This window comes from Protobothrops mucrosquamatus, unplaced genomic scaffold (assembly GCF_001527695.2).
Source record: "Protobothrops mucrosquamatus isolate PMUCROS unplaced genomic scaffold, P.Mucros_1.0 scaffold1986, whole genome shotgun sequence".
In the NCBI taxonomy this organism is placed as follows: domain Eukaryota; kingdom Metazoa; phylum Chordata; class Lepidosauria; order Squamata; family Viperidae; genus Protobothrops; species Protobothrops mucrosquamatus.
In genome coordinates this window covers 202,170-214,815 of record NW_015388102.1, presented here as the reverse complement: position 1 = coordinate 214,815, position 12,646 = coordinate 202,170, and the positions used below count along the sequence as shown (strand labels likewise).

The 12,646-nt window shown below is 42.2% G+C and overlaps 1 protein-coding gene across 1 annotated transcript; it reads left to right on the top strand.

Moving 5' to 3' along the window:
* Nucleotides 1-1,250: 1,250 nt before the first annotated feature.
* DKK1 (dickkopf WNT signaling pathway inhibitor 1) lies at nt 1,251-5,066 on the top strand. The gene is made up of 4 exons (XM_015823782.1): nt 1,251-1,493; nt 1,587-1,767; nt 3,130-3,261; nt 4,464-5,066. The coding sequence occupies exons 1-4, from the start codon at nt 1,251-1,253 to the stop codon at nt 4,712-4,714; spliced, it is 807 nt and encodes a 268-aa protein (XP_015679268.1). The 3' UTR covers nt 4,715-5,066.
* The last annotated feature ends 7,580 nt before the right edge of the window (nt 5,067-12,646 follow it).

Here is a 12,646-nt window from a genome sequence, read left to right as displayed (position 1 = left end):
CGGTCTCTCGCCTTTCCTCCGGCTTCGAAGCAGCATATCAAAGAGCCATTAGGGCGCCCCGCCCCTGCCGGTTCCTTTCTTGGGTGTGTGTGTGTGTCTGGAAATCGCGCCCCTCGGTGAGGACGTCGGAGGCCTCGGTGGAAATAGGAGGATAATGAAACATCAAGGGGAAATATCCAGCTGTTACCCATTCACAGCCCCGTTAGATGATTACATTCTGTAACTAAAATATCGATTTAAAAAGAAAGCCGGGGAAGGGTTGTCTCTCCTCGGCTAAAGACTTAAGAGCTTCAATCCTCAAAACTCACCATCTACGTGTTATCCCAACCAGAGGAGTTTATGCTTTCTCCCCCCGCAGCATTTTTGGAATAAAATATAGTACGGAGCCCCTCCAACTTTTATGGAGTAAAATACAGTAGGGAGCCCATTCAAAGTTCTTTAGACTCTCCGGAGAGCAGATCTATTCAGGCTTTCGGGGGATTCATTAATTCCCTTTTATTGGAATAAACCCACCTAGGATGGAACTGCAAGAATGGCAAAGGGGAAGGAATAAGATCCGTCCGAAAGCGTCGTTTCTCCTCCTAACATCTTAGGCGCCTCGACTCTCCCCATCCCGATTGGGTGAGGACGCGGGAGCCCCAAATTACTCCGAAACTACTCCTAGAGAACTCCGGTTGCGATTCGTCCCAAAAGAGAAAGAGGCAACGGGGTGGGGTTGTTGTTTTTTTTGCTCCGATTCTCTACTCCCCTTCTGTGGGGCAACCAAAGCAACAGAGGGTAGGACAGACCTCCCCCTCCCCTCCCGCTTTTGCAAGCAGAGCGTGCCTCAAATATGCGAGTGGGAGATCCACGCAGGAGCTCCTCTCGCACGGAAACTACTCGCATGATAGTAACGAAGTCGTACCAACTGTTTGGAGAACCATTCATTTATTCCCCCCCCGCGCGCGCACACACACACACACATACAAATCCCGAACGCCCAATGAGCCCGTGACTTTGCGGAGAATGTCCCGTAGCTTTCCCCACCTCCACCCCCACCCCCCGTTTTATAACCCCACCCTCGCTTATCCTGCGCGCCCTCCTCCCTCTTCCCCCCCCCTTCGAGAGGCGGGAATCCGAAAGGCGTCGAGCCTATAAAGGCAGCGCCAAAACCGCCAAGCTGAGAGTCTCCACTTGGTTGCAGGTCCCTGAAGGATACGCGTCTCCGCCTTCCTCCCGCAGGTTGCCTCGTCGGGCTCGCCTTTGCGAAGATGCTCGCCCTGCGTGGCCGCGGAGCGTGCCGGGCGTGGGCGGCCGTGGTGGTGGCGCTCTGCTTCCCCGCCTGGTTTGGAACCGCCGCCGCCGCCGCCGCCGCCGCCGGCCTCCCTTTCAATTCGAACGGACTGGGCTCGAACTCCATCAAGAACCCGCTCTCCGGCGGCTCCTCGCTTAGCGGCGGGAGCGGGGTAATGTACGACGGCAGCAATAAAAGCCGTGCCGGCGATTCACAGAAAGTAGGTCGGTTGGGCGGGGAGGGGGCTGGCCAGGGCAAGGTGAGACACCGCGGCTTGCGTCTCACCTGCTCCTCCGCTTCTGTCCTCTCGCAGCTTGTCTTGTGCGCCGCGGACGAGGATTGCAAAGCCGAAGAGTTTTGCTCCACCCCTGCTCGGGGGGGCGTCTCCGGAGGAGGAGGAGGAGGAGGAGGACTGGTTTGTCTGACCTGCCGCAAACGCCGCAAGCGCTGCTTCCGCGACGCCATGTGCTGTTCGGGCAACTTTTGCAACAACGGTGCGTTCGAGGGTCCCGGGAGGAGAAGGTGGGGGGGGAGGCAAACGGAGCCTTCAAACGTTTTAAAAATCCGAGAAAGGAACTTCTCCAGCATCACCCTGGCATCTCCCTGCCATCCGAAGAATTCTTCGTTCTTTTGAGAAGGCCTTCGTGGGTCCTCAAAGGGTATGGAGATCGGGTCCCTCAAGTTTTCTCCTCTCTTGCCTGGACATCTCCATGTAGTAGTGCTTTGTGGCTTCCTGATGGAATGGACTGGCCATCGTTCTTCTGAGATTCCTGGCCTAGTATGCACTCCTGGGGGGGGCTCTTGAACCCTGATTCTAACCTAGAAGGGTTTGGTATTTTTGAGATCACCCATAGTGGATTGTGTAGTCTCATAGGGTTAGAAGTAAAGGGACTCCTCTTGCATCTGTCCATGGAGAGTTTTGTGGATTTGTTTTTAAGGCCAAGGGATATTGGCAAAAACCAAAAGGGGTTAGGTTGTAAATTCTAAGCATCCTTACTTTGGAATAAAGGAAAACTAGTCAGAATAGAGCTGGAAGGGACCTTGGAGGTCTTCTAGTCCAATCCCCTGCTCAAGCAGGAGATCTATACCATTTCAGACAAGTGGGTGTCTGTCTTAAAAGCCTCCAGTGATGAAGCACCCACAATTTCTGAAGGCAAACTATTCCACTGGTTAATTTTTCTCACTGTTAGGAAGTTTCAGATTGCTTCTCTTTGTATTGTGTTAATAGAAGGTGTATTACTCAGTATTCTGGAATCCATTGTACAAGGAACGAGACATGCTATTTTTTGCCTTGTTTAGGAAGGGCTATTAAGAGTTCTGCAATTTTAAAGAAGCAAACATTATTAAATAACTTCCTTGCATACAGTTTAATAATCTCTTTTCTCTGCATGAGCCAAGTACCTACTGAACATATTAACTAGCATCTTTTTTTCATCAATGGCTGTTCAAATTTAATAAAACTCCAAGCAGAACCTGGATATTTTTCCTGCAACATATTACTAAGCTATACCCTTTTTCTGAGGCTATCCTAGTATCTCAAGTCAAGCTTTAAAAGAATCTAATTATCTAATAATCACATTAGTGCTTGGATACACTCCTTGCTGATACTCATTTGGGCTCCAATGCTAAGAGAAATTCCTATTTTAACAGAGAAAACTTAAAAAGAGATCTGCACCAAGTCGTTTACGTGGTTTGGATTCAGAATGAATCTTTTCTATGATCTGTAGATAGTTTCTGCCTAAGTGAATAATCTGCAGTCCTCTAGAATTTGAATAGTCAGTATCCAGAATATTAACATTTTTTTTAATCCTTGGGAAGTTGACAGGTGTTCATGATTTCCCCCCCTCTTTTATCAGGTATGTGTGTAGAATTTGACCACTTTCATCCTGGAAGGTTTGAAGAGATCATCACAGAAAGTTTTGACCATGGTACTTTGGACTCCCATCTGAAAAGGACCACGACTTCATCCCAAATGTATCACATAAAAGGTAAGGCCAATAACGCAGTGCTTTTAAATCCAGAAAAGAATAAACATTATTGTCACTGAAACGTATTTCAGTGCTGAAAGAATGTGCTTGGTTTTGGGTTGATCCAAGCAAGCCTGGACTCCATAAAATGACAGCTGTTAGAGGACTCTGAATACCTTTTGGAAAGCAATGCTGGTAGCCCTCAACGTACGACCACAATTTGAGCCCAAAATTTCTGTTGCTAAGCGAGACAGTTAAATGAGTTTTGTGCCACTTTCCGACCTTTCTTGCCACATTTGTTAAGTGAATCACTGCAGTGAAGTTAGCAATACTTTGCTTGTCAGAAGGTCGCAAAAGGCAATCACATGACCCCGGGACACTGCAACCCGTCATAAATATGAGTCACTTGCCAAGCGGCTGAATTTTGATCACCTGACCATGTGGATGCTGCAACAGTTATAAGTGTGAAAAATGGTCACAGCTTACTTTTTTCAGTGCTGTTGTAACTTTGAATGGTCAATAAACTGTGGTAAGTCAAGGGTTACCTGTACATGTTCAATTGCTATTAGGAAGACTTTTAAAGACTTTGTGGATATGCTTCTTAGTTTCTGCTTCAAACTCGTACAATTTTGTGAGCTTCAGTTATTTAGATTGGTTTTCAATGTCTGCTCTTTTTTTTCAGCCTTTTATTTGCCTAGTTCGGTGGGGTGCTTTTTCCAATGTAGTTTTCCTTGCAGTGAACAATGTAGTATGAATATGAATAGATCACTTCTCATAATAATACTGTTTAGCTAGAGAATATAATCTTGCTTGTTCGCTTACATAGCTTGCAGGGGTCTACTCCTGTTTGCTAGGAGAGCTTAAATATTTGACACAGGACCAAAGGGTGTTGCGGGTACATATAGCTTGATAACCTGTGGCAACATGTACAGCATGCTCACACTAATTATTTCACCCCTGTGGTTGATGCCAATAGTAGATACCAATAATAGCAATTCAGGCTTTCTATCAAATGACCCCAAATCTATTATATTAGTTTGGCCTTCTCCATCTTTGTGCTTCATAAGTGTGTCAGATCACTACTCCTATTGCCTTTCCTTGCTTTGGCTGCTGGAATTATAATGGGAAGAGCATCAGCTTAGGGCAGGATTTCAAGTTACCTCAGTACGAAATGAGATTGTAAAGAAATGTTCTGTATTATTTTACTCTCTCTCTTTCCTAAGGCCAAGAAGGAGCTGTATGTCTCCGTTCCTCAGACTGCACTGAAGGACTCTGTTGCGCCCGTCACTTCTGGTCCAAGATTTGCAAACCTGTCCTTAAGGAAGGTCAGGTGTGTACAAAGCACCACAAAAAAGGCTCTCATGGTTTGGAACTCTTCCAGAGGTGTTACTGTGGGGACGGACTGACTTGTCGGCTGCAAAAAGATCACACTCTCAGCAATTCTTCACGACTACATACTTGCCAGAGACATTAGCAGTGTTCGCTTTCTCCTAATCCTGATGGACTCAGAGGGACTTTCATGAGTGTGGGATGCTCTCGTTACTGAAAATACCTTGAAAGACTGACATTTTTTTCAGAGTGTACCCTAAAGTACTCTGGCATTTCCCCCTCTCTGCAAATGGAGTACAAGGCATGTTTCTTTCAGAAACTATTTTTCAAGTGACTAATTGCAGTAAATTACTGTGTCTGTAAATTCTTGGGTGTGGCACTTAACTGTACACTGTACGGAATTTTAATTTTTCCCAAAGTGCTACATGGTGTCTATTCTGACATGCGTTATACACACTGGTTTTATTATATTGAACATAAAAATTGTTTGGCAAGTTTAATAAAATCTTTTAAATGTGCCTTATCTGGTGACCTTATGTTTAATTAATTAAACTGACTCCAGTGCGCAGAATGGGAGTCCAACAATTTGACAAAACTCTGAAAGTCAGGCTAACTTAAATTGAAGATCTGTGGTGTTAGATTCTTGTAAATGAGCAAGTAATACTTTGCCCAAAAGAGTTAATAATCCAGTTCACACACTGTGTTAAGATGTGGTGCCTTTGTATTAGCATGACTTAAGTCACTGGTGGCTTACTTAATAAACCATGTTAAAAATAAACCCTGGTTTTGCACAGTGTTTGAACTGGGCCATTCTTTTTGAAAATGGCAGAGAAGTTATGACATGTGATAAGGCAGACAAAGCTTAAAATACATGCTTCTTTACTACACATAAAAATCTTACTATGAAAAATGAAACAGATTTCACCAGTTAGCTGATAACCGCAAGAACCAAATCCTGAGGATTGTAACTTACTGCATTTTTAGCCTGTTGCAAACGAAGATTACTTTTGAAAGTTACTTCACAGATTTTGCCTTCATTGGGACGAGTGACTGATTATTGGTGTTTACTGGTCTTTATATGAAGAGAATTTTATGGCAATTTTCTGCTCTCAAAAAGTTTTTTTTCTCTTCCAGGACTGGATAAATTGGCATAATTTCTCCCATTCTGGTACATGATTTATGTACTCTATCTTTTTATAGGAATATAAGTATTATAAAGAGATATATATCTCAAACTGATAAAAAGCTCTTTTTAAAAAAAATAAATTACAAATAGATTCACCTTCAGTTAGAGTAACCCCAAAGCAATATTTAGTGCTCCTGAAAATAGCTGGGATTCACCTTCCTCCTAAATAGGCCATTTTAGAAAATCAAACAAAACTTGAAATTCAGCCAGGTTCTGATGCCTGTCAAAGTTTCTAAGATTAAATAGTTGGACAATTTATGAGTGTTCCTTGAAGAGGAGGGAGGGAGGTGTATTCTCTAGGACATTATTGTGCTTTGATCATTATCTACTGCATTATGTATGTTTTACCTATCTATACCTTTCTCCCAAAAGACATTGAGACAGCAACTTAAATATTTCATAGATCATAACCAACTAGTCTTGAATGTGCTATCTCAAGGATTGTATGGAGTCATGACAGATTGGGGGCGGCCTATACATTCTATAAAAAAGTAAGGTCGCTAACTTTATCGTCGCATTTCTCCAATGTGGACTGAATCATTTTCCTATTCAAGAATCTAAGCTAAAGAGTTTGCCATGATGTTTTCTTTGGCAACTGTCTGCATGTTTCTCTCCTCAATCTACTTTTATCTCATTCACTGGGCTAGAGCGCTTTATGCAGATCCTGTCAGCACGATTTCAAAGCACAGGAAGTGCAGTTATCACTTCTTCTAATGGAGGGGTGCTAAACATTTCAAGAGGGGAAAAAACTCATAATCGCTCCTCCCTTTGCAGGCCTCTGTCCATCCCAGGAAGTTGCAGATCCCATCCCATTCATCTCTGTAGCTTGGATGTCAGGAAAACACAACAGAGAAAAGGAAACAGGAAACCCACTTAGTTGCAAAAAAGAACAGATCCTCCAAAGGGGATCCTTAAGAGGGAAGATAGGTGATTAAATGATGCCTTTTCTAACCACATCCTTCTTTCTCTTTCTTGCCTCACAATGTTTCAGATCAGGGTGTCCTTAGGAAAGTGGTAATTGTAGCCATGGGGAAACCTAAGGCTTGTGTGCGGGGGATTTCTTTATCAGAGGTTAATGGCAGGGAAACAAAGGAAGAAAAGGCCTCCGTATCCCCAAAGAGCAAAAGACTGATATTCTGCTTCACAGTGCTTTACAGCCCTCTTTAAGTGGTTTACAGAGTCAGCGTATTGCCCCCAAGAATCTGGGTCCTCATTTACCAACCTCGGAAGTATGGAAGGCTGAGTCAACCTTGAGCAGGTCAGAATCAAACAGCTGGCAGTCAGCAGAATTAGCTTGCAACACTGCATTCTAACCACTGAGCCATCAGGGGTCTTAAAGCATCTTTAATCCATACGTAGAAATGTCAATGCTAATTTTAATTATTCCTTGATATACTCATTTGAGAATTACTTCTGAAAATAAATGTTTGATACAGGTAGTCCTCAACTTACATCCATTTGTTTAGTGACCATTAGAAGTTACCATGGCACTGAAAAAAGTGACTTATGACTGTTTTTCCACACTTATGTCCATTGCAACACCCCTCCCCCCATGGTCAAAATTCAGGCACTTGGCAACTAACATGGCTGCAGCATCCCGGGGTCAAGCAACATCAGTGGGGAACCATGTGACTAACTTAACAATTTATTGATTCACTTAACAGCTATGACAAGAAAGATTGTAAGATGGAGCAAAACTCACTTAACATCTGTCTTGCTTAGAGATGGAAATTTTGGGATCAATTGTGGCCATAAATCTAGAACTACCTGTATTCAATAAGATAACAGCTAGATTGCTAGAACATAGAATAATAATTCAGTTAGAAAGGACCTTGGAGGTCTTCTAGTCCAACCCCCTGCTGGAGCAAGAGACCCTATACCAGTGATGGCAAACCTTTTAGAGACTGAGTGCCCAAACCACAACCCAAAACCCACTTATTTATCACCGGGTGCCAGGTAGGCATGGCCCACTGGGTGGGCATGGTTGTGGTGGTCATGGCAGACTGGGTGGGTGTGGCTAAGGTAGGCATGGTCACCTCAGTGTTGCTCATGGAGAGGGATGCCTATGGGGGCCGGGCAGGGTTGGGGGAGATCCAATGGGTCTCTGGCTGGTGGGGCGGTGGGCAGGAGGCTCGTCCTGCGGGGTGAGGCAAGGCGAGGCAGGGCGGGGGTGCCATTGTCGCAGGGCAAGGCGAGGCAGGGGCCAGGGTGGCTGCTACCTGACACCATCGCCCCCCGCACACAGAGGCCAGCGAGTGCATGAGGGCCGACAGTGTCTGTCAGCAGCCACAGCCTGCCGGCCCCTCGACTGACACATTCTGGGGCTCCACAGCCCACCACCAGCAGTTCAGAGAAGTGCCTACAGAGAAGGCTCTGAGTGCCGCCTCTGGCACGTGTGCCATAGGTTCGCCACCACTGCCCTATACCATTTCAGATAAATGATTGACCAGTCTCTTTCAGAAAATCTCCAGTGATGGAGCACCCACAACTTCTGAGGGCAGATTGTTATTTTGATTGATTGCTCTCACCGTTAGGAAATTTCTCCTTAGTTCTAGGTTGCTTCTCTCCTTGGTTAGTTTCCATCCATTGGTTCTCATTTTGCTAGAAAGAGCCTAATCTAGTTTTCTAATGACATAGAACATAGGATGTTGTCCTGAGTAGCATTTAAAAGGAGTATATTCCTCTTCTGGTCTTACGTATGATTACTTCAAAGTAAGCCCTATTGAACTTTGCAGACTGCAGTGCAAACCTCTAAATGCAGATATAATTGTCAAGAGAAATGGCTGTATTCATGCCTAACCTTAGGCCAGGAAAATTTTAACCTGGCTTGTTCAGCTAAGCAACTAAGTTACAACAACTGAGTTTATGCATCACATTAACCCCTCCCCCCCCAAAACCAAGCAATGTTATGACTTAATGTAATAAATAAACCTAGCCAATAACTTTAAACATCTCCACAGCACTAGGCTGTTAAATTCAGTAAAATATCTGAATTATTACCCCACACTTTGGCATGACTTAAATGATCCCTTTAATTTGAATGTGTCTTACATGGCTATAACTTGTTGACAAATGTTAAAGCAAATGTTGCATGAACAAGCTTGAAACCACCGCAATCTTTATTCCTGTGAGTTTTTCCACTTCCATTTTTTTTCCATTGTGTCATGCTATGTAAATTCTGCTTGTTATGGAAACCATATTGGCAGATTGGTGTGGGCTTTCTTCCAGCTGTGGCTTCTTTTTGAAGGGAGTTATAATTTTTATGAGGACACCCAGTATAATGGCTTGTAAAGACTTAAAGCCCTCAACCTAACATAACTTCAGTTCTCTTGCGTCCTGTTTCAAACTGCATTTATTTCCTTAAATTTCAGCTTCCACATCTAAGTACATGAGTAGAATTAAATTCTGTTGCCAGTCAAAATACTACAGAAGTCAGTACTGCTCCGTCTGCCATATGCAACAGTTCTTGGTGCTCTCTGAGCTTGGCTGTTTGCTTGGAGACATTTTATTACATCACCAGTAAGGGTGGGAATAACTCCATACTTACAACCCCACACTCCCTAGCACTGATGATGATATCTAGTTGAGTAATGAAATGTCTACAAACAAACAACCAAGCTCAGAGAGCATGAGAGGCTCCACAAATCGCTTCTGAGCTATATATATTCTTTTCTATATATAATGGTTTTCAGATTAGGAGGGACAGTTCTTTTTTCCTAAAAGCACAGTCCATAAAGTCTATTTCTTTTGAACAGTAAAATAGGTGTTTGAGTAGGTGGGGCATGTATGTTATATGAGTAGTCAGGTATCTTGTCTTGAAGAGGAAGTATTAATTTATCTGATAATTTCAAATAACAAAAATGCCGCAGATTCCAGGGATTTTTTTTCATGGAAAGAAAATACAACTCTTCTTCCATGGGATTTTCCTTAAACCTGTATTCCTAGATTTGTCTTCCTCCCATTCAGCAACTTGACTCCAGAGTTTCATGGTGACATTGTATGTAGAGAGTAGATCTGCTCATCCCTGATGCTAAACATGAATTCTGATCCCTAGTATCACATTTTCAAAAGAAGAAAAATGAGGAAAGATATTGGAGATAGCGAACAAAAAATGGAGACACAGTTTTTTAAAAGTAATCTGCGAAAGTTAATCTGAAAAAATGAGTGAAAGCAGTCCATTCAAGCCCTTAGGAACATCGTTCGTTCGTTCGTTCGTTCGTTCGTTCGTTCGTTCGTTCGTTCGTTCATTCATTCATTCATTCATTCATTCATTCATATTATTTGTTGTTTGTTTACTAAATTTATTTGTTGCCTATAAGGCCATGGGACTATTCTAGGTGGCTTTCATGGCTAAACTGGGATTTGAACTCACAGTCTCCCACTTTCCAGCCTCATGCCTTAAATGCTAGATCAAACTGGCTCTCTTAAATGGCTCTCTTAGACTGAACTGCATTAAGATTTTGGCTTAGTGCAACATGTATGACCATTTAAAAAGCAGTTCTCACAAATTGTACTGCTTGATAATGCTCTTGAATGAAATTCCCTCTGGTTAGCTAGCTAGCTAGCTCTTCTTCCTCCTCCTCCTCCTCCTTTCTCCCTTCTCCCTTCTTTTCCTCCTCCTCCTCCTCTTCCTCCCTTTTACCTTCCCCTCCTCCGTTATTCTGTTGTTAATAAGAAATCTGTTTGAAACCTGTTGTTTGTCCCCCCCCTTAAAAAATAAACCATAGCAAGAAGCATCAAGATGAAAGGTTCAACCAATCATGGGGTTTACAGCAAATTATTTTGGATCTGAAAGGTAAATAAGGGAGGCAAAGTCTGACCTGTGAACACACCACACTTAGTTTCCCATTGATGCAAGTTGTACTTTAAACAGGAAATGAAATCAGGCAGGAAAGTAAAATATGACTATAATCCAAAAGAGAAATAATCAAAGCTTGAATTTGTGTCTCGAGCAGGTGATTCTTGTACTTCACTGGTGTTCTTGTGTTTCTGTGTACTACAGTGGCTTTCCCTCCCATTTTGGCACCAGACCTAACCCTGCAGCTTTAACTAGCTAAGATCAGAAAATCCAGCCTTTTATCTTTTATCTTGCAGAGTGCCCCAGAAGCAAAATGTCTTGAGTTGTTTCCTATATTGCTTCTTTGGGGGTTGTTAGGCAGGGGATGTAGTGTTCAAATGTGTTCAATTCATTTGCCGTGACCCAGCACAATTGTTTGGATGGTTGAACATTATTTGCAAGGGAAATATGTTTATTTTATTCATTTTATTCTATTCTCAGTCAAGATTATAATGTCCTTTGTGCTTCACATTCTTGACAAAGCTAAGAAAAAGGTTTTGTTGGGATTCAAAGTAAGATATTTGGTTGCATTGGGCATTTTCATGCATGGTCTGCATATGGCTTTGAGGAGTTATTTTACTTTAGAAATGTTTGTGTTTTGTATCACTTGTGGAGAGTTGAGGGTGTTTTTTTTATCATTTTTATAGCACCTATTATGTCTTTCTCCCATTTTAAGGAATTTGGCTTAATGTTCTACATGGCTGGTGGGTGGGTGGGGTACCTTTTTAACATTTATATCCATAAAGTTAGCTCTTAAAAGACAGCTTTGATAAAAGAAAGATAAAACATTAAAACTACCCATAATATAGTGTTGTATTTACTCAGCACATTAACTTAAGATCTCTAAGGTGTTTTATCTAATGAATGTAAATAAAATGAGTTTCAAAATAATATTTACCAAAATCACAAGCATTTTGAAAATTTGAAATTACTTCAAAATTGCAATAAATTTCTTCCTGAATAACTCATTTGTGTTTCTGGCAACCTGACTATTTTCTCAAGGAATTCCGGCAATGGTTGTGTATCAGATCCAGAATGCTATCTGAACGTTTTTTTGAAAGTAAGACTGCAACATTAGAACTATTATCAAATTGTGATTATGTAACACTTCAATATCTGATTAGATTAATATATATATCACATAGTGAATGTGGAATTCTGGCTGTAAACCAGAATATTGGCCCCTGCAAACATTACGTCAAAATCAGATTTGCAGACCATTGTTTTCCATATCCTCTGAAGTTGGATATGCAAAGCACAGTCATAAGTACCCTAAAATACACAATTTTTCCAATGTTTCTATAGGAATTTGCTGTTTTTTTCTATAGATGGCAATCACTGTTTCAAAAGTTGAATTCACAGTGAATCCATAAGTCCATTTCTTGAATAATGGTTTCTTTGAAGTCACAAAATGTTTGGGTTATCCTCACCTTGCAGCTACTTGTTTAGCAATCATTCAAAGTTACATTAAAAAAAGTGACTTACAACTTGGTCCTTGTACTTAACCACTGTCACAGCATCCCTACAGTCACTTGGTTAAAATTCCAATGCTTGGCAACCAGAATGTATTTATGATGTTTGTAGCATCTTGGGGTAATATGATCACCACTTGTGATCTTTTCAACTGACTTCCAACAAGCATAGTCAATGGAAAAAATGTGATTCACTTAGCAACTGTGGTAAAAAGGAAAAAGGCTGCAAAATTAAGTGTAACTCACTTAACAACCACCTTGCTTAGCAATGAAAATTCTGGTCCAACTGTGGTCGTACATCAAGGACTACCTGTAAGAGACTTCAATAGAAGTTAGGAATGGGACACTTTGTCTCAAAAAAAGAGAAAAATGTGGGAATGTCTTTGTTAGATCGCGCAGGCAGTAAGACACGAGTCGAGTGACAGTCAGCTCTCGGTTTATTGGCAAGGCATCAAGTAAATCCGGACTGGCATCTGGGCCAGGGGAGCCCTCTTTTATGGGATTCCCCTGGCTTGTAATCACACAATTCCATTGGCTGGTAAGACCCCGTTGCTAGTTAGCCAACCAGCAACGGGCATGAAA

Excerpts from the sequence above, each read along its gene's own strand:
- DKK1 (XM_015823782.1), top strand. The coding sequence starts at position 1,251 with ATGCTCGCCCTGCGTGGCCGCGGAGCGTGCCGGGCGTGGGCGGCCGTG. Across the intron at positions 1,768-3,129 it reads GGGCAACTTTTGCAACAACG|GTATGTGTGTAGAATTTGAC; the intron begins GTGCGTTCGAGG and ends CTCTTTTATCAG. Across the intron at positions 3,262-4,463 it reads CCAAATGTATCACATAAAAG|GCCAAGAAGGAGCTGTATGT; the intron begins GTAAGGCCAATA and ends CTCTTTCCTAAG.